The sequence below is a fragment of the Strongylocentrotus purpuratus genome, unplaced genomic scaffold (genome assembly GCF_000002235.5).
Source record: "Strongylocentrotus purpuratus isolate Spur 01 unplaced genomic scaffold, Spur_5.0 spur5_scaffold_9, whole genome shotgun sequence".
Classification (NCBI taxonomy): Eukaryota; Metazoa; Echinodermata; class Echinoidea; order Camarodonta; family Strongylocentrotidae; genus Strongylocentrotus; species Strongylocentrotus purpuratus.
In genome coordinates, this window is record NW_022145615.1 from 2,134,123 (window position 1) to 2,156,333 (window position 22,211).

General features: G+C 36.2%; 1 protein-coding gene across 1 annotated transcript in view; it reads left to right on the forward strand.

Annotated features, from left to right (window-relative positions):
- LOC577861 (fibroblast growth factor receptor 3) overlaps nucleotides 1–21,894 on the forward strand; it is a 40,866-nt gene extending 18,972 nt beyond the window's left edge. Inside the window, exons 6-19 of the mRNA XM_030976889.1 lie at nucleotides 398–467; nucleotides 1,230–1,274; nucleotides 1,683–1,891; nucleotides 3,340–3,420; nucleotides 4,198–4,276; nucleotides 4,627–4,872; nucleotides 5,539–5,730; nucleotides 11,987–12,168; nucleotides 13,116–13,199; nucleotides 14,082–14,296; nucleotides 14,865–15,002; nucleotides 15,585–15,846; nucleotides 16,368–16,428; nucleotides 17,595–21,894. Of these exons, the coding sequence (XP_030832749.1) occupies nucleotides 398–467; nucleotides 1,230–1,274; nucleotides 1,683–1,891; nucleotides 3,340–3,420; nucleotides 4,198–4,276; nucleotides 4,627–4,872; nucleotides 5,539–5,730; nucleotides 11,987–12,168; nucleotides 13,116–13,199; nucleotides 14,082–14,296; nucleotides 14,865–15,002; nucleotides 15,585–15,846; nucleotides 16,368–16,394 (1,830 nt within the window). The 3' untranslated portion in view covers nucleotides 16,395–16,428; nucleotides 17,595–21,894. The remainder of the gene's footprint in view (nucleotides 1–397; nucleotides 468–1,229; nucleotides 1,275–1,682; nucleotides 1,892–3,339; nucleotides 3,421–4,197; nucleotides 4,277–4,626; nucleotides 4,873–5,538; nucleotides 5,731–11,986; nucleotides 12,169–13,115; nucleotides 13,200–14,081; nucleotides 14,297–14,864; nucleotides 15,003–15,584; nucleotides 15,847–16,367; nucleotides 16,429–17,594) is intronic.
- Nucleotides 21,895–22,211: the final 317 nt, after the last annotated feature.

Here is a 22,211-nt window from a genome sequence, read left to right on the forward strand (position 1 = left end):
TCTTTTGAAATTTCATGGTTATTTTGTTTGTTACACATTAGCAATGTTATGTGATATTTTCATAGTAAAAAAAATCAATAACTTTTTTCTTATATTATTTATCTACTCGATAGATAATAATTTGAACAATAATTTGAATAAAAATTATGAAAAGGCATTTTTAAACTATATTTTCACAATTTCTTTTCGCATTCTCGAATATCGACTAGGGAGTATCATGACTACTATCTATTGAATTATCATCAGCTTCTAGAATTTCATGGTAATTTTGTTATATTATCAATAATAATAATAATAATAATAGTGGGTTCTTGTATAGCGCTCATGTCAGTCAGTCAGTGATATTTTCAAGATGAAAATTCCATAACTTGTTTTTGTTTTATTGTGACTTTACTAGATACGGACAGCTAACATTACAACATATAATACCGGGGTGAAGATTCGAAGAGAGGACATATTAACACCAGGTAAGTTAATAATAATAATAATAATCCGTTTTTTTATATAGCGCTCAATACACCGATCCAACGATGTGCCTAAGCGCTTTACAGATATATTATTACCCCGGTCATCGGATTCAGGCTTACCCGCACACAATGTGTGCACATTTTCCACTCCCTGGGGAGCATTCCAGCCAGTCGCCATTTTACAAGCGCACACTTGCTCGTCCAACCACATGAACGTTCGCATCCTACCGGGTACCCATTTAACACCTGGGTGGAGAGTAGCAAATGCAGGTAAATATCTTGCCAAAGGATATTAGTGCCGTGTCGGGATTCGAACCCTCGACCTTCGCATCTACAGTCAAGCGCCTTAAACCACTCGACCACGACACTCCCAAGAGATGGGAGATGGACTAGGAGAAGAAATGAAGAAGGGGGAGAGGATAAAGGGAGGTGACAAAGGAAGGAGATGAAATACAAAGAAAAAGAAAACTTACAAGAGAGAGAGAGTGGAAAGGGAAAGGGGGACGAATAGGAAGTGGAAAAGAAGACAAAAGGAGTTGAAGAAAAATAAGAAAGAAATAAAGAAGAATAAGAAAATGATAATAAGAAGAAAGCACATAAAACTCGAATTTGATCAAATCGAAAGTGATTATTAAGATAAACTTCCTGTATAAATATACTAGATATAGGCTTCACCAGCAATATTTTTTCGAATTTTTATTGATGTATCCTCTCCCTTTGCATTGCACTATTTCTTTATCTTTTCGTGTTTTTCCCATGTAGATTGCTTTGAAGAAACTGGAGATGAAGAATTTTGCATCGACCAACGTAAGTAAATGAAAATTACTTTGTTTAATTTATAAAAAGAGATATCGGACTTCTATTCAGCCGTGAGAATTTACAAATAAACCGTCGTTTTTCCGAAATATTCTATTGCGCATTTTTTCTCAAGCGTTTGTAATGTTCAGCTTTGAATATTACCATGATAAATTTATTTGTTGTCCATAGAGGAAGGACGTTTAGTCGTTTTCCTCATTAAATTGCAACGCCTTTGGCCTTTCGCAATGGTTGAAAGACATTTTTTAACACCAATAAAATAAAAAATGTAAACCTAACATGAAAACATTAACAAAGATACGTCATAGCTTAATAAGAAGCAATCGCGTGTCCCATCATGTGTCGCCCTATCAAAAACTACAAATCTATAATAACTATCACGTGACTTGTACCCAACAGCCGTCGAGTTTACCAGCAAACCACGTGACCTGGCGATCGACTGCTCAGAGGTGGATCACGATAACAATGTATCAGTGGTATCACTGAGCTGGTTGCCTCCTCTACAGATCAACGGTAATCTCTCATGCTTCAGGGTGACCTATGAACCCGTCAACGAGACCAGTATTGTTCGATCAGTTCAATCAATCAGGAAGGTGGATATTGACCATGTAAGTCTGATCATCGTCCTCGTTCAATTAGTTAAACTTGAAACTTATGAAGAAATCATAAATGAAAATCAAAGTGTATTTAAATAAATAAAGCTTTAAAACAAACAAATCAGTGAAAATTTGAGAAAAAGTAAAACTGTGATTTTTATTCTAATGAGCATTAAAATGTGTCAAGGCTGTAGGCCTAGTCCGAGGACTATGTGTACAGTTTTATAAATTGACATACATGTATATCTAAACAGAAAGAGACATTATAAAATGGTACATTTTCAGTAAGGGAAACCTCACCCCAAGAAATAACTTAACTTATTCTGAGAGATTTACTATATTCTTGCCCATAAATCTACAAGATTTCCCACAAAAGTGTATGAGAGTGGCATAGAGCAAGAATAATGAACAGTTTCTCAACACGACATGGGCATCGCAATTTTTCTTGATAACGTGACGTCCTTTATGAAGTCGTTTATCAAGTAAACATAATCAAATTTACGGATGCTTCATTCCCAGGTGTGTGTGATTATGCTATTATCATTTGTACTACAATTGTCAGAACGCAAATTTAATAAATAAATTGCTGCTCTTCTGGGATGAAGGTTTTCTAATAAATTAAATAGATTTGTCTACTGCTATATTTTAGTATTTTTAAATGAATTAGTTACAATATTATTGTTCCCCTGTTACACATTTTTTACGAAATGTAATTTCTATCTTCATAGCTATGAATTGTCCACATTGAAAAGTTACGGCTTTGTTATTGATTTCAAAAGTTTTCCATAACGTCATTAAAAAAAAAACTTTACCAATATGACCAAGCAATACATGTAAAATACATTCAAAGAAAATGATGAAATTTTATCTTGTTGAATTATGTTTCAATCTTGAGATCCATTATATTATAGTAGGATCCATCATGCAATACATTCTAACTTTAGACGTAAAGAATGAAATTCAACCGCTAAAAAGCTATTTAATCCATCAAATTTACCGCAACACCACCCTCTTCACTAATAATTTGTCACACTTATTCAATGAATTAAACCACATTTCATAGGCTAATGTTACAAAATCAAATCTTCTATAAGAAATATTATAACGGTTAATATTTCTCTAGTTTCATCTGCGGTTACAATTTCTCTAGTTTCTTCTCTAGTTTCATCTGCGGTTATAATTTAGTTATGAATTTCCCAAAAATTTGAATCATATAAGTTTTGGATATAGACCATTATTTTTAAAAAAAAGGTTTTTATAGAAACTATCTCCATTTTCCTACATATAAATTACAGTTTTCTTTCCTATTTAAAGCAATCAGCAACGATGCAAAAAAAAAAGATTATCGCATTGATTACTTAATGATCTGTAGAATACAAAGTATTTGTTTTTAATGTGTTTTCCTAATGTAATTATCTCTCTCTCCCCCCCCCCCTCTCTCTCTCTCTATCTCTCTACAGAACGAATGGAATGAGAGTCTCTCTTTTCGTTTCAATTACACGATAACAGATCTTGTTTATGGAGTGATCTATGATATATCGGTAAGTGAACAATCACGAGACCTCACCACTTTAATTGAATCATCTAAAAAGTGTTGTAATGTTTTCCTTATTTCTTTCTTTCTTTCTTCTTCTTCTTTATCCTCTTTTTTTCTTCTCCTTCTTTGCCTTCTTCTGTGTTTGTTTCATTGCTATGCTTGTTCAAAATATAATGACAAAGCTGCAGTTTAACTTTGTTTTTTAATTCTCCTTTTTCATTTTATGTCACTTTTGTTAGCTTAAAGAATGAAGTATGGTGTCCGAAACAAACGATAAATGTAATCTAATCTTTTAGTACGACTTTATCTTGACGAATCTTTCGGTATGCTAAGCCTAATCTAGGTAGTGGGGTTCCTCCAATAATAGCACACCCGGATGACTATCCCTTTTGTAATACTAGTACGTGAGAACAGGGGAAGGGGTAGTAGTCTAGAAAGTAGATTGTTTAGGTTATTTTGTCAGGGGTGGATGCCAGGGTTCCTCCTACTTGTTCGGAGGTGAATGAATCTCTCTAAGAACTCCAAGACCGTCCACAGATAACGATCATCACAACCTGATGGTTTCTGTATAGACGCCCCCAAAATGTAAAACTTTGATCTTGAAGCTTTTCTCACATGTACACCCTAACAAAGTATTTTGTTATATTTGAGTTAAAGAAAGACTTCATTTCATGGTATTGTAAAATGTTTTGTTTGACTCAATAAAATAGCCTATGGAGGGCTAAAATGTTAAAGAAAAAAAGAAAAAAGAAAAAAAAAATATATATATATACATTTCTAGGTAGTGCCCTGGCTTGATGGGAGGATCTCTAGGTCGTCACCGTACGTTGCAGAGATCATCTTTGACACAGCTTCTCAAGGTGAGTACATCTTTTTTTTTTAAATCTTCAATCAATTCCGATCTTGTCATTTTCTTGCTTGAACTATTGACCTTTAACCTGTCCTTGTTATTGCATCATCGCCACCTTGTACAGGCTTATAGACATGGAAAGTATATTTGTTTAGTTTAATCTGAAAACTTTCCGAAGTGTTCTTCTTGGTATCATTACAGTTCCTCAATATAGTAGCAACTGGTTGTCGATCAGTTGTCGTGTATTTGCTCATATTCCGAATTATGGAAACAATGTGACTATAGATACATACATCGACCTCAAGATTAAAATGTCTTTCTCTCTCTTTGATACCTACACCAACCTTTGCCGATCCTCAGAGCGACCCTGCAGTGTCTCATCGTCTCTGGTACCATCGCTAACTGGCGCACCCTCCATCAAACCAAACAGGATCAGGGTGGAGCCCGCCCTCTTGGCTGGGGTTCTAGGTGCGACCCTCGTGCTTATCGTGGTCGTCGGTTCCTTCACGTACTTAAACAGACGTCGTCTCTCATCCAATGAGAAGGCTGTATTTGTCAGGTACCCGGATGAAATCAGCACCACTTACTCGTGTTCCATCAAGAAAGGTTTGTTTATTTTATCTTTCTCCATCTTCTCTAATTAAGCTCTCATCTCATTTCCATTCTGTATTGTTGCCTTTTTCCATTAGTCTTTATAATGACCATAATCTCACCTTGATATTTAGCTATTTACCAATTACTTATTTGGATCACACTCAGTGCCATATTTTCACTGTATGAGCTGCAGGCTTGTTTTAAGCTCATATATTTATTACCTTTTGTGGAACTTTACTTTTGTGGATAATTCACTACTATGTGATGTGCTGCCACGTCGTGTGCTGAACCATTATGTACTGTTGATTGATATATTCTATGTCTTATTCCGTCTCCGTCTCCGTCTCTCTCTCTCTCTCTCTCTCTCTCTCTCTCCCTCCCTCTCCCTCCCCCCCTCTCTCTCTCTCTCTCTCTTTTCTTTCCCTTCTTTCTTTTGAATAAAACTCTTTCACACTATCTGCACTCGGATTACCTTAAGTGATCATCCAAACTTAATGTGGATTGAAGGCATCAACATCATCTCAGTACTCGTCTGGAACGACACTTGATGAGTCTTTATTCCCTTTCGTGTAACAAGAAAGATAACTAATTCAATCAGAAATCAAAGTATCCAAAAAGTAGAAAGCAAAGCGTATGGTCACCCATTTATTCCTTGCTTCCTATTTTGATTTCCTCTAGATACCTACAATGTCTCTCAGGGTCTTGACCCGGAAGTAGAACCAGTCTTTGAGAAGATGGAGTTCGACCGATCCCTGCTCAAGATTGAGGAGATCCTTGGCAGTGGCCAGTTCGGCACGGTCTACAAAGGTTTCGCTTATGGGATTGACGGGAAGGAGAAGTACGTACCAGTCGCAGTCAAGAGCCTCAGGGGTGAGTTCTAGCATGGACCTCCGAAGAAGTAGGTCCACGCTCAGGTCCTTAGGCCAGGTTCTCAGTAGATCCATGGTCCTAGGCATTGGTGGTTTAACGACGGTGGTGACGTCTCTATAGTCGTATGTCAAATAAACATAATGCTATGCCGTCGTACTGTTTAGCGTTTTTGTTCCTACTTTCACTACTCAAGCTATTACCGTAATGGTTAGAGTTAAATTTTGCGTTTGTGTTGATGCCGTGATATTAGTGGGCGATGATTACTAGGGCATAAGACTAATGCAATGGGAGACACATGACACATACGACCCTTGGGGCGTGTGACCAAAGTAGAGTGTCGGGTCAGTAGGACATAGGGTTAACATGATGCAAGAACCATGATAAATCACTGATGAAACTGATTGATTGTGAATGTTATCGTGGATGGTGAGGCTGGTGTTTTTTATGCGGTTGGTTGGATGTGGTTTGATTGGTTTGGGGGAGCCTCGATTTGACAATAATATGCAGAGCGGTAATTAAACTATTTTTTTGTTAGTGACGCTATATTGACTGTGACAAATATAACTGTTGTTACAGGGTTTTGTTTCTTTGTTGTTGTGGTTTTTGTCATGGAACCCGGGGACCCCGACGCTGTATGAAACACGTGTCTTTGTAAAGAGGTAAACCAAAAATCCGACCACGGGATCAAATCACATTTTCTCTTTGCCTCGGTAGATTTGATTCGTATAAAAGAACTGTCCTTCGCTTAGTGAAAGTTCGAAAGAAAACACGACGATAAAAGAGCTTGGGAAAGAAAAACCTGATATTCTTTTACAACCGGTTCTACAAACCCACGATACAATTTGGATGATACATTAACTGGTATTATGTTTCACAGACCTTGTACCGTTTCCTCCTACGTTAAACCGTTACGTAACTGATCCGACACTCGAATAAAGTCATATGATAAAACGTCATGTTACTTACCTCAGGAGTGTCGAGACTTCAGAGATTGTTTTGATGTAACAGAAACGTTTCTCGACGAGGTATAAATAAAAGATATCTTTAATGACCTTCCTAAAAACCAGTCAACAAAGTGTCTACATTTCCGGATCGCCTAAAGAAAGTTTAAGAAAAAGAGGTCGACGGAACGAAAACTGCAAAAAGGTAACACCGACATTTCCTCTCACCATTTCTGTTGACCCCACGTTTAAGACAAAAACTTGCCCCCCCCCCCCCCACCAAATAATCCTCGATCGCCTCTGTAATTTGGGATAGGTCACTAATCAATAATGTATGACGTCTAACTATCTTTAAGGTACTTTAAGGTTTGAAAACTCGACTCCGATTTCCAGTGACAGCTGAGGGCAATAATCTCAGGCAAAGAGTAACACTTAGAACACTAGTTTAATACTACATCAATGATTTAAACTGAAAAATTCAAAATTCAAAAAGTCAATTCATGGTAAGAATCAAAAGGTCGTATCTCTGTAGTTAAAAAATCATGGATTTTACTACTTAAAGGTAATACAAAGTTTTGGTGTGAAGTCATGAATTTTGTTCATATAAACATACTGGAAGCATATTTTACAATATTGCATGATCGTCGTCGCGGTTGAAATCGAGTCTAAAGTAATGAAATTGTAAATAATAAACTCTTTATGTTGTATAGCTCCCATTCATAACTGATATTTCTTTAACAATCTTTATTGACTACAATCGACCGATTGGCTATTCCCGTTTGGAAATTATATATCAGAACTGCATATTCTGAGATTTTCATGGTCGTAGCTACCATGGAATGGCCTTAGGCGCTATTTGAAATATTTGAAATTTACCGGGAGCACCGGTAAATTTGTGATTATTCAATTTATCGAAAGCAGAAGTGTTTTAGGGGCTTAAAATACATCCACATGGGCATCTTGTATCCTAACAACCTTATACTTTAGGTTTGCAAATGTTATATCCTTTACCTGCATGAAGAGACAAAAAATTATGAGACGAAAAGAAGCCAGGGGGAGGATGTTCGACGATGACATTTAATTTTCAACATGGATGATACATTTTTGGTGACTAGCATGCCCATGGGACATTAAGGATTAATTCCTTCCCCAGGGGCTAGTTACAACATGATACGATTATTTTTAGATGCATGGAAAGTGTAGTTGGATAAAACCATTATATTACTCGCCGAAAGCATCTTCGGTGTTCAATTACATGAATGTTTTGCAATTAAATTTATGTGGCAAGTTTGTGCGGAGTTCGAACCCACGTGATGGAGCAGTCTAAGTTGATGGATGCATTTTCTTGACGACGACACACGGCTGTGAAAAATGTCGCCATCGTCTATCCTAATGTTTCACCAAAACAACCACATGCGGTCACTTCCAACATTCTCCTTCGCAGCCATCAATCCTATCCCAAGCTTTCAGTTATAATGTTCTTTTATTCATGTAATAGCCCAATGTGTTTACACAATACCATGCGGACACTACCTATCCAAACTGATGCTTCAGCTGAAATAATACAGTATCGGATAGCACTGTTTCCATGTGGTTATTTCGGTTTTAGTCAGGTTCATTGTCCACTCGATTCGAGATGTCTTGATCATAGAGCAGCTGCAATGGTCTAATTGAACGTATAAGAAGCGCAGCGGGATCCCCACAGGTATGAACGGAAACTGAGAGCATTTCGCTGTCCATAATTAGCGCCCTGCCACGCCCATTATATCTTGCAACATATGAACAGCGTCAAATCTAAACTCTATTTGAATCTCGGTATGCGGTGTAATTTTTTTCATCAGGTCATTGGCACCCCAAAGCGCTAGTATCCAGTCATCAACCGACATCCTGCCGCGTTCCAATGCATAATTAATGATATCATTTGACGTACGAACATTCTTTCTGCATAACACGATCACACTTTCATGAAAGGCTCAAGAACCCGTTAGGGAAATTATGTGACACGGGGTTGGTCGTGACTATATTCCATGGCAGTCACGGCAATGACCATGGTTACGGAATAAACGTACAAGTGCCCGGGCTCTGTCTGCAGGCGCGTAGCCAGAGTTTGATGTTGGGGGGGGGGGGGGGGGGGGGGCACATACATGTAATCGATCGAGGTCAAAAAAGGGGTCTAAAAAATGCAACCGATCTTGGAAATTTAGGGGGGCACGTCCCCCCCCCCCCCCCCCCCGTGGCTACGCGCCTTTCTATCTGCACTCATGGGAAGTTTGAAGTGGTATACTCAAACATGTTTATGACACAGTGTTTTGGATTTGTCTTTCTTTATTTTGTTACCTTTTTCATTGGCCCTTTCTGGTCCTAACGGCCAGGCTTTGCGTGAAGATGTGACAACATCATGATGCTACGTCAGCCTTTTAATGTTACACATAAATATAATATCCCTCTCGGTAAATACGGCTTGAGACTTAATCCGCTTCTCGTCTTTATTACTTTAATACTACCCCACCTCTATGTTACCCTCTCTCTCACTCTCTTTCACATCCCCTTTCCCCCTCATTATCGTTGAACCTTTCTCTCTCGTTTCTGTTTAGTTTACTGTATTTTAATTTGATGGATAGCTCGAATGAACGTGGAGACACGAAATTGTCAAGAGCGTATTTCTGAACGATCTATTGACGTTTACCGTAATCGATACAGACTTACTTATCCCGTTACCTTTTCAGAATCGCAATGGTAACTCTCTCAAGTTCACACTCGACTTCAGAATGATGATAGCATAAGTCAAATAAATCATCAAGTGGTCATAAAACTATCAAATCAATTAACCCACTTACCTAATCGTTCCCTGGGGCAGTATTTGTTATTATTAAAAAGTCTTTCATGGTCATAAAAATGTAAATTTAGCTTCTTCTAAGATGAAAATAATCTGGCACCGTGGGATGAGTGATCCATTTTATGATGCTCTTTTCTCCTTTATCCATCTGCTTACCCGGCAAAGAAAATATAACAATTTCTGAAATAGAATAAATTTTATTTTTCTCCGAGAATCAGACTTGAAAATATCTGTAAGGGTTTCAGGATGTACGAGATTAGTGGAAACGGGGGAAAAAACAATTTCTATAAAGCCCCATCTTAGAGAAACTGATACATCGTTAGTTGGTTGATCCATTTTATGAAATATGTTTTATTATATACCTCACTTAAGAAATCCAGCCATCTGATTGGTCGAATTGCATTCATAAACTTCAACTGTTCCTGTAAAATTCCCGGTAACCATGCATAAAACATTTCAATATTTTTAATAACCATGGTTATTAAAAAAATAGGTCAGTCTCCATGGTTACCCCATAGGTTTACATGTTAAAAAATGGTTTGAGCGATGGAGGATACCATACGTGTGCGAAAAATTGGTCGGCAATTTCAATACAATTGAATCTCGATCGATCTTACCGACAATTTTATCTTGCATTGTTGACATGAAGACGAAAATTAACTCTCAAAACAAAAAACAACATGTTTACATCTGCCGATAGATCTTGATCTAAGTTCGTGCCAATATGCATTGCAAAAGTAAAAGAAGGGTCCGTTTCATGGAGCTTTTGCGAAGCATCCCTCACGCGGAGCCGTTTTCAATCCATTTTAATGTATATATTGGAGAAAACTGCCAAGCATGTTAACGTCGCGCGATAGCCGAGTGGTCTAAGCGTTGGTTTTCGATACTCCTCTTGTTGTACGCAAGGGTTCGAATCCCGTCTTCGACAAAAATTTTAATTATTTTTTATTTTTTATTTTTTAGTCTATTTTTTTTCGGCATATAAAAGTATTAATGACTGCTTTAATATTCGAGAAATAGTTGTTTTCATACGCTCTCGGGAAGGTTACAATTGGGCTATTCCCCTCGGCAAGCCTCGGGGAATAGCACAATTCTAACCTTCCCTTGAGCGTAATAAAACAACTATTTCTCTCAAAGCAGTCATTAATACTATACTATTTTTAGCCCTCATTGAAATCCCAACCTTCATGAAAAAGCAGGAAAGTAAACTTGTCAAGCATAAGCCACGTCTCATTAGAGTTACATGTATCAACTTCAAAGTCCACTAAAGATCTTAAACAATACACGGAAACTTTATTTTTCGTCAAAAATCAAACTGAAAATTTTGGTTTATGACTTCTTTTCCTTCTGTCTTTTATTTAGTTTCTTTTTTATTGTGCGGTTTATACACCACATATATCATGTCGAGAAGTAGTATGATAGACTATCCTCCCCCACCCCCTCCCCTCCTCTCTTCTATTTTTCTTTTTCTTTACACCAAATATCATTTTCCCCTATATACATATAACTTTCTGCTTTCTCTGTTTTTCTCTGTTTTGTTGTTTTTCTCGTTCCAGTTTGCCTTTTTCCTCTCGATTCCTTTGTATATATTTTCATCCTCTCCTTTTCAAATTTCAAGCTATCCCTTTTGTAAATATTCCCCCCATATTTAATCATGTGTAGTTTTGATAACTTTGAAACATTTGTTAAAAGTGAACATTGATGGATTATTTTATATGGGGACCTTGATCTTACAAGCCCAGCTTTTCTAAGGTCTCCACTTTCTTTCATTTGGATTATATATCGACTTAAAATTGCACTTAAATTGATTTTTCTTATGCTGTTTTTTGTTCTATTATTATATGTAAAAATGTTGTGAAAGAAAGAAATAAAATGAACCTTGAACCTTGAAGGTGGGATTGTCAAAAACAAAATCACGAAAACTTGGATAAAAGGTTCCTAGAAGCTATCGATTTGCACTCATTTATCCTGCTTTTGAATATTATTTTGGTGACGAGTGAATGTTATGCTGTGATCCCTGAAAATTGCGTACCGTCTGAGAAATTATTGAATATGTAACAGATTTCGAATTCAAAAGAACTTATAAGCAGTTTGTTTTGAAATACACTCGAAGTGCAGAAACTGCTCTCTCTTTTGCCATTTTCATGTATGGTTGTGGTATCTACAATAACTTTATACTTTGCGATCACGTGTTATCGTTATATTTACCACCCTTCATTTTGGCTTATCTGCAGTCTTTCTTTTATTTTGAAGTAATTATGTCTTTCCCACTTCTGATGTTCATATTGTAATGAATTTAATAATCAGAAACGAAATTAAAAGCAGTACAAACATCGATCTTATTATTCTGTATGAATTGAATTGTTAAATTTAAGTTTCTGATTTAAAATATATTATGTTATCATTTATCATTGAGAGTCATCAATATTTCAAAAGAGATGGATGAATAATTGTGTTCTTATGTTTTGAATCTTGGCAGAGAACGCGACGAGATCGATGAAGGAGGACTTCCTGGAGGAGATCAAGCTCATTGTCGAGATCGGCAACCATCCCAACATCTTACCCATCCTTGGATGCTGTACAGCTGATGAACCTCACTATCTCATCACAGAACTCATGGACTATGGTGATCTCCTTCACTTTCTATGGAAATGCAGAGAGGTATTGTAGATCGTTCTTAATTCCCTCTCTTATGTCTTTAATGTCTTTGTCTTTGTTTTTTGTTTTTATTTCCATAGCATTAATTAAAAGTGGAAATATTACTTTGTAAATAATGAATAATGATGAATATGTTGCTTTTTTTCAAAGTCTAATACATACCGAAATATGTTTATAGTTACTTTTCGTCGGATTTAAAAACTAATTACCGTCTATACTATAATATTATATTATATTAAGATATTATGAATATGCAACAACGTTTTCTTGAACGAAAAAGCAAAGCAAAACAAAACAAACAAACCATTCATTCACTACTAGGATACCAAATACTTTGTATATATGTTTATACATGTTCTTACTTATTCTTTGTTGCTGTTATGTTGATGATTTAAAAAAAAAAAACTACTGTACCTTGTTATGTTTGTTTAAAAGGGCCTCACGGAAGACCACAAGTATTGGTGATAAGAGTCACCCTGTCTAAATATCAGATATAAATAAATTAATAAATAAGTAAATAAATATAGAGATGGCGGATAGCCCATTTCAGTGGCATTTATATAATGTAAAGTGTGTGGAGAGAGTGAATACTCTATTGTAGCTTTAGAATGTATCGTGTATGTGGGTTAGATATTCTTGTGAATGGGTGTGCTGATGTCTGATAAATTCGATTTTGATTTCAACTTTCTGATCGCATTTTTCTCTCATCATCAAAACATAACACCTGATATTGAAACATACATGTAATAACATGACACCAGCTAAGTTATGTTTAATATAAATTTAAAATATTTACCTGAAAACTATATATCCCCCTCCCCCCGCCGTTCCATGATTGTATATTATGATGGTTGCCTCAATGCGCTATATCCAATGTTATTCTCTATCACTTTTATAATTCACTTTAATCATTTATTTTGAATAATTGAGATCATTTATTGTATTCGTAGGAGAAGAATGCTGTCAATGATCCTATCTATAAACTGACACCGACCGGGCAACTTCAGATTGCAATTCAGATTGCGAGGGGAATGGTGAGTTGCTATCATGTTGAACGCAAGTTGAAACTTGCAATCATAGCTGTAACCAATCAGGGCCCATTTTACAAACAATCATGTCACGAATTGCAATCCCCATTGGCTGTAATTTTAGAAAGTTGAAGTGTGTTCATTTGCAGGTTGAATGCAATCCTGACCAGGTGCATTTAAAAGTTTAGCCATTGTCGAAAACGGATGCTTGTTAGGTTAGATCTGCTTTTATAAAAACAACTTCCTATCTGTAAGCACTTTACTGCTTTCATTTTGTCTTAATGCGAAACTTTAAAACGATAACCAAAACAAAAATTAAAAGAGAGATTTTATTGTTTCCATAAATGTACCAATGATTTCAAACCATTCTGCACATTTGCAAAATAAAATTGTACCATTACAATGCATTGGGCGTCATATGGGAATTGAAACATTGGAATGTTGTTTTCTGTAAAGGTGTTATATTCGTTTGTTTTGTTACCTTGAGAAGAAGCTGACATTTCTTAATCAAAATATTAGGTTAAACATTTGTTCTTCATGTAGTCTCTCTGACACAAATTTCAATACATCGGAGACTTGATGATCCTAACCTAATTCTTGTTTAATATTGTAGACTGTAATGTGCTCCAAGAGTTTTCTCGACAAACACAGCTAATTTGTTTTTTGGCTGTTAAATTTCAAAACGTTATTTTACGCCAGTCGAGACAACGTGGATGTAAGATTCATAAGTATCAATACAACAGAACTAGATGCCTAGGCAAGGAGATATTTCACGTCGTCGACTTCATGCCATAATATAATTACATTATACATGTACATGGATGTTGAAATGTCCCTTGTAAAATATCCCGTGAGACACTTAATGTATCTATTTTGTCTCTCTTGTAGGAGTACCTCTCGACAACTCTGTATTACCATGGTGATTTGGCTGCGAGGAATGTTCTGGTTGGTAAGGGGCTTATCTGCAAGATCTCTGATTTCGGGCTAGCAGACGACATCTATCAGAGAGGTTATAAACGATTGGCGCCAGAAAGGAAGCGACCGGTTAAGTGGGTCAGTTTGGAGACCAACACGCAAGGAAAATGCAGCATCCAGAGCGATGTGTAAGTGTCCTAGCTGAGATTTGTTTTCAAATGATGAATAGATTTAATAAGCAATTACATCACGAATATGTTAAAGTGTTCCCAGCCAAAGTTCAGTGCACGCAAAATCAAATTTAAGTAATAATAATACTTAATCTGTGATTATCTTTCTTCGTTGCCTTCTTCTTCTACTTCTTCTTGTACTTCTTCTTCTTCTTCCTCTTTCTCTTCTTTTCTTTGTACTGATAAAATTGGTAACAATGAATGAAAATTACTTGATAGGAGGTTATTTCATGAATTGTTTGGTATCTCACATATCTATTCCAGCGTAGGACCTATCATGATGTTTTGATGATCTTACTTTTTATTTTCTGTTGTCATGTAAATATTTGACGTTGCAGACTACTATATTTCATAAACATCGTCATCATAATCAGAGACTCCAAACTACAAGAGAGTGTGCGTCAGTTTTACATTGTATAGGCAGTCTTTATAAGATTATTCTTTGAGAACTTTTAATTTTGCAAAAGTAATTTTATAAGAATACTATTGATTATACCTTTGATCATATGTATTTCTTGATTGACAGGTGGTCCTTTGGCATCGTTCTGTATGAGATCTATACCTTGGGCGGGGTACCCTACCCCGGCATGGATGGTCGCTATGTCATATCAAAGCTTCAGCAAGGTTACCGAATGGAAAGGACTAGCACGTGCCCAGAAGAGATGTAAGTCTTCTTAAAACTGTATTGTTGCTTGAAAAAAAATCATGAGTTGCAATGGTGGAGTATTATCAATCATCACCTTAGATTTCGTCATTGGATGTGCATTTAGCTGGTCAACTATCATCAGGGGGAGGCATTCGCACATCTTGGAGTTTAAAAGAGAAGGGATGTGTATAACCTTATTTTGTGGATACTATGGAGGTGCCCTAAGAATAAAGAGCCCCCCCCCCCTTTTGCATATCCTCACAAGGAGATGTCAATTTCAAATTTAGCCCACACATTTTCCAATTTGATTCTTCTTTGGTAACATTTATTTTTTCTTATACTCCCCTACTGCAATAATACTTTTTTTTACCCCACCCTTTCCTAAATGAATCCTACCCAAAGTATAAAGTACCTCTTTCTTTGCCTAAATTGAATTAGGGGGTAGATTATTTTACAAATTGAGTAGCCCTAGAATTATTTTGACATCAGTATTTCACTGGAGCAATATGGAGGGGGGGGGGGGTTGTCACCCCTGCCAAAATTGTATCCTATTTTAATTCAATACATTCGTCTCTCTCCATATCTCTCCTACGTTTATAGCTACGAGATAATGAGGAGCTGCTGGCATGAGCATTCCCACCACCGACCCACCTTCACCGTCATGTATAACACTTTAGACGCCATGTTGACGCAGAACGTAGACTACTTGACAGAGCTCGAGACCGATTTCACACACTATGAATTCGTGCCTTGCCAGGAGGTTGATACATGCTCTACGACATGGGAAGAGAACGAAACGACTGGGAAAGGAGACCACGGGCTACTCTCGCCTCCTCATTTGGGAAAAGATTGCAAATTTGAGGTAAGGAGATAATCACGAATTAGTTCCTTCTTTCAATATCTTCGCTTGAATTGCATATTAATGCTAATAACCAATCTAATATCCTCTCCCCTTCCCTTTTCTCTAAATCTATCCCTCCCTACCTCCTACCGCCCCATCCTTCATTTCCACTATCTGCCTCTCTGTTGCCTCCCTAATCGCTCCTTATTAGCACTAATCCATGTAAGAATCACATGCTAATTTACTCACGTTGTCTCTATAAGCCCACTTTGGCAAAGCCCACTTTCGAAAATTAACTTCTGTTGCAAGAGTGACCCATCTTTTGTGCCTAAATAAAAACGAAAGAAAAAAAAGGGAAAAGAAAAAAAAAATCAAAATCGAAAAATTAGAAGTTCTTGTTCTCATGATTTCAATATGGACTAGAATATTTAATTCTTTATAAATCAAGTCTCTATTTTCTTTTGAAACATTGATTCATGTATATATGTGTACTCATCAAATCTTCAATTTTTTTCTTCTTCAAATTTCTTCTTAATATATAGAATGCAGCTTTTTCTTCGTCATACTAACAAGGACTAACACTAACCATGCTTTGATCGAAAGGTATGCTTTTCATCACATTGCATATGCATATTTTTATTTTTGATAATATCATATAATACTTTTAACAAGTCTTTTGCAAGTGTATTGTTATATAATGCTATGAATGTTTTTGTGATTTTCTTCAGCTTGTAAATAAAATTTTCCTTTATAATGCCTGGAAATAATGTGTTGATTAATGTAATTTGTGTACATGTACTTTTATTATCAAGTTCTTATTCTCATAACTATATAAAATAATGCTATGAATCGTTGTAATGATTTGTTCAGCTTTGTAATCAATATAAATATTTAAAAAGTCTTTTGTTATTTTTCCGTTATGATGCTCCGTACATGAAGAAATTGTTCTACAAACAATTGTGTTTTCCTTCTTTGTCTTCCTATGGTTATTACGTCACACCTCTTTCCTATGTACGTTTTCTTAATTTCTGCCTTCTTATTTGTTTGTGACATAATTATTCTTGCCCCCTCTCCCTGCCCCTTGGTGCATTATATGGGGAAAGGATTTGTTAAATAATTTCTTCGCGTACGGAACTGAGGTGTTGATAAATGTACTTATTATTTAGTTTTTTGTTGTTGGAAGAAGTAGTTGGTAATTGATCATAAATTATAATTTAAATCACCTATATATCTAAGATTCAAATTATCTTTATTTTACCTGTGGTGTTGTTGTACTGCGGGAGGTTCTTTCGATACTGTTGACCTCTTTGTCGCTCTGGATTAAAGCCCCTCTAAGTGTTGGGAGCCTCCAAATATTATGGCAAAATCTCACTTAAATTGCTTCATAATGTGAAAGAAGATGTCATTTAAGACACATTTATGCAAGGATATTTAAAAAAAATATGTTAGCAGTCGAATATTGATGAAGAACACAAAATTTGGGTTAGAAATTGGACCCAAATTATGTATTCTTTTATCAATGCCGGTTTGTCTTCAAACACATTTGGGCCGGGGTTCTTTGCAGAAGTGTGTCTTAAATGACATCCTCTCTCACATTAATTTAAGTGAAATTTCGCCATCAAATGTTTGGCAAAATATGGGGCTCCCAACACTTTAGAGGGGCTTAAATAGTCGTGTTCAACTTGTTGTCACCCTGTTATTATGTAAATTAAAATGTAGTGACATCATGATTACATCGAGCTTAATTCTCCCTGTCTTTCCACATTCAGGCCCAGACGTACTCATCAGGGCAACAGATCAGCCACGATTCTGCATTTTCCGAGAGCAGCGCCCTCTCCGGCGAACCCAACGAACTCGGTTTATGGTGGCACTGGACGGTGGGCCTCCATGAAAAGACAAACACGTCTTTAAATGCGCCATGTTTTCCTTCAATGGAGTTTATACCTATCATGGATTACGATACGGATTCAATACATAGTACAGACAGTGCATGTTCAATGGAGTTTATACGTTTTGTGGATTACGATACGGATTCAGTTTGTAGTACTGACAGTACATGTGCTGCTGATAGCATGAGGACTACAAGCTAGTGTTCTAGGTGATTTGAAAGTACCTGACTACTTTGGGAAGTACTCTAGTGATTTCCAATTCCATCAACAGGAAAGGGCGAGCAACATCAGACGCTTTGATATAACTGACGCTGATTATCATCACGAAAATCTTCTTGGACCAAGATATTTTTATACGAAGTCGTATCAAAGCCTTTGTGCTTTCCATCAGCTGCTTATTTTAGTGTAATATAACTCTATTTTGTGCAATTAAACCCGGCTGCTTGAAACTGATAACAAGATGACCGTATTCTGGAAATGTCAGATTGATTGATTGATTTTTGTTTGATGCTCAAACGTCATGTAGCATACAGGTGGACGAAGAGGGCGTTGTATGTTTTACATATTTTTTATTCATTCCTATAAGTCACAAATGATAAAGTTGTATTTTTATATTACTTCCTTTCGACTTAGCGTGGAAATTGGGTATTTTCTATCTCCTGGATATTATCAGGGATGATTTATTAGCAAATTAGTGAATTTTTTATTTTCATTATCAGAGAGTTAAGATTCAGTTTGTATGTACCAACTATGGAAAATAGTTTTATAATAAACTTCTTGTATTCATTTGACATACCCACCTTGTCCTTGCAGAAATAGTGCACCGAAATCATTACATCTTTTTATACGAATGAAATAATCATAATAGTCGGATGAAGATAATTATACTTCTTGTCAGACTGGGCATCTGTTAGTGTATTTTGTAGATTGAACACAAAGAAAGTTTTTATCTTAGAGACGATCACTTGCTTATGCTCTACTATAGCCTTTAAAGAAATATTATTTCCCTTTATCAATATCATATTTTGAATGTTAGAATAATGTTTCTGTATGCTCTATTCCATGAGAAGGAAAACTATTATGATTACAATCCTGTTTTAATTTATTATTCAAAAGGATTTCAGCGTAGAAGCCATTGAATCAGCTTTTTTTATAACTTAAAAAATTAGTTTAATCGTAAAGGTCGTTTAAATATATACCTCTTTACATGTAATATTCCATAATTCTGGAAGTAAATTGTTGTCTAGTTTCTACATTTAATCCATTATGCTTATAATCATATACTATATCACATACTAGTTCAAACAAAAACAAAGAATAAATTGTAATCAACAATTCATATATGATTATTGTTAAATGAATGTAACTGTTTTTTCTATAGTAATGTCCCTTTAAATGAGTAACAAGCAGTATGGTCTAGCCTAGAATATATTTCCAACAATCATCTTCATCTGGAGAGCGGTAACATAGTGATAGCCCTTTCTAAAGGCTCATTTTTGCTCACGTACGCTCTTCTGACTAACAGTTTTCCCGCTTGACATATCCCATATCCAAATTTGAGACCTGCATGAACACAGCCTATAAGATTTATGGCAATGACAATAAAGATGAGAACGACATCAACGACTGGACCAAACGTGACATGATTGACTGCCTAAAATTAAAATAATAATAGTAGTGGGTTCTTGTTGTAGCGTTCATGTCTTTCAAATTTAACACTCCTGACGATCCTCAAGTATTAACTCGCAATTATTACCCCGGCTTTAAGCATGGCTGCCATTATATGCTGCAATTTTAATTCAAGGAATTAATTCCTGCCATGTACCAATTAACCTTACCTAGGTCGAGTGAGGCAAATGTAGATGGATGTATTGCCAACCGCGAACCATCCACTCTCAGGTGACGCATCCACTGGACCACGACACCTTAATATAAATAACACACAATGACAATGAACTACGACCAAGACTACCGTTGTTGGCAGATTAAAAGAATACATAGGGCCTATATATTTTCTTATTGTTCTTTTTTTTTCCTTTTTAGACTAAAAATATAGTATTTACCTTGGAAATGTCAACCACATTACTTATCGAAAACCTTTGATGATGTTTAAGTTTACATGGTTCAATTCAATGGACAGGATGTTTAAATAAAATACAATCAGTTGCATTAGCTTACACTAACGTGCCACATCAACTGACATCAACCCTATATGATATGTTCTCTCTTTGACGGACTCGGACAAACTACATTACTGTGAATGACTATAGAAAGACTATAGAAAATCTGTCCAGATACAGCGCCCAGTCGACTGACGGTTTATTTCCCCGATTCTGGATGAAGGTGTAGGGGGAGATTCTACCTGCAATCGCAAGTTCGCAACAAATACGATAAACATGTAATTACCCTTAAAGCTTTCATTTTTGTAACCATTCAATTGCATACTACATGGACATGTTAGATCTAGGGCCCCTTCTTATAAAGAGTTGCGATTAATCCAAATCAATCGCAAGTCCTCCAATCGATCGCAAGTTTGCATTCCCCTATCTCTTATGTTCATAGTTGCGATCAATACCAACTCTTTATTAGATGGGGCCCTGATCTTTTTGTCGTCGTCGATTGCAGTCATGACTGACCCTTTGCGACCCTATTGATGATGACGTTCCACCCACTTCTATCCTGGGCATAGTGATGAGCTGTGCAGATGTTCATGCCAGTTATCTCTTTTATTCCGTCAGCCCGTCGAACTTTTGGCCTACCACGTTTTCGTTGACCCTCAACATGACCTTGGGTAATGATCTTCTCCAGGTTGTCACCTCCTCTCCTAGAAATGTGTCCAAAATACTGCAACTTGCTCTTATTGATCTTCTGGCATAAGGTGACCTTCGCTCCCATTTGTTTCGTGACAACATTATTTGATTTATGAACCTCCAGGATATCCTCAGCATCCGCCACCATCCCGATAATAACATAATAACATATTATGTTAACAGCTTTAAATTGGTACTATAATAATTACCTAATCATGTGCAGAACATGTGACACGTTTGCTTTCTTTTTTATCCCCCCTTCCAATCGTCGTCGATGATCAGTTGTGAGCGAAATAACCTCGGGACTAGACAACTACCTTCATGAAAACTTATCCCATGGACGTTTGTATTCCGGACAACTACCACTGGTCAGTTAAAACCCTAGATCGACAACCAACCCGACAAATACTACAGTAGGACCATTTACCATAGCGGACTATTACCCACTGCCCACTCGATATAGTACAACTACGACTACGACTACGACTATGATTACGACACGTACAATTCTCTGAGCCCTGTTCTCTAAATTAATGACACCGACTCATAGTTGCTTTCAATTACAATTTACATTCTCCCCAAACAATTTTCACAGATTATGTAGAGTTATGCATAGTATGCTGATGTGCAATTTAATGTTAAAAGATTTAAACATTTGATTCTTTCTAGTCTCGAGATAAAGTAAGGGAATGTGCATATTTAATTAATGGCCCAATCTGTGGAAGTTTATGTCTAATTATTTGTGGAATTTATGTTTATATTCAAACATTATTTGTGGACATTTATGTATAAATTGATAACGCTGCGCTCTCACAATGTATTTTATACCGTGTAGTATTTTGCCTTTATTGACATTAATTTGTATTATGGCATAGAATTCTCGCATATTGCTGCAATAACAGTATGATTAATATCTCCCTTTAGATGTATTTATTTACGTGTAAATATCCTCTCTGAAAGAACTCCCCGCAGGAAAATAATGTGTATGTATTATTTGTTTTATAACTGCATGTATTATGAAGTATTGCGTAAATTCATTTAAAGGCACATTTTCGCTAATAAAATCCCAATCCTCGATATAAGTAAAAGATAAACAATGGTCTCATAAGAGGCAGGCCGTAATGCTTGGGATTTATTCGATATTGCAGGTGGCAACAACGAAAATTTAGGATATTCAATCATTTGCAGCAAACGATCGGCTCTGGTAATAGTTATGATCTCTCCTTTCAGATGAAAATTTGTTTAACATTGGCATTATATCACGATGGTTGACATGTCAAGTACATTGTATATATTTTGTTATTTATTGACTCCATCAAAACAAATCAGGTGCAATACAATTTGTAAATAAACCGAACATCTTTTGAATATTTTATGATTCGATATTTTGTTTTCTGTTGTATTGATTTGAAGGGATGACGTGTGCTGAAAAAATGTTTTAATATGTTTCTGTTCTCCTTTATGTTTTGTTGATGAACACGTGATGAACATAATTACATGTATTAGTACTACGTTCAGGCAGTATAGTGCTTTTCAAAAACTGTGTTACACTTCAAGAACGGATCACAATATCATTCCGCCCGCCCCTCTCTCTCTTTCTCTCTCTCTCTCTCTCTCATTCTCTCATCTATCACACTGCACTTTTTGTTTCTCTGTCTCTGTCTCTCTTTCTCTCTGTCTGTCTCTC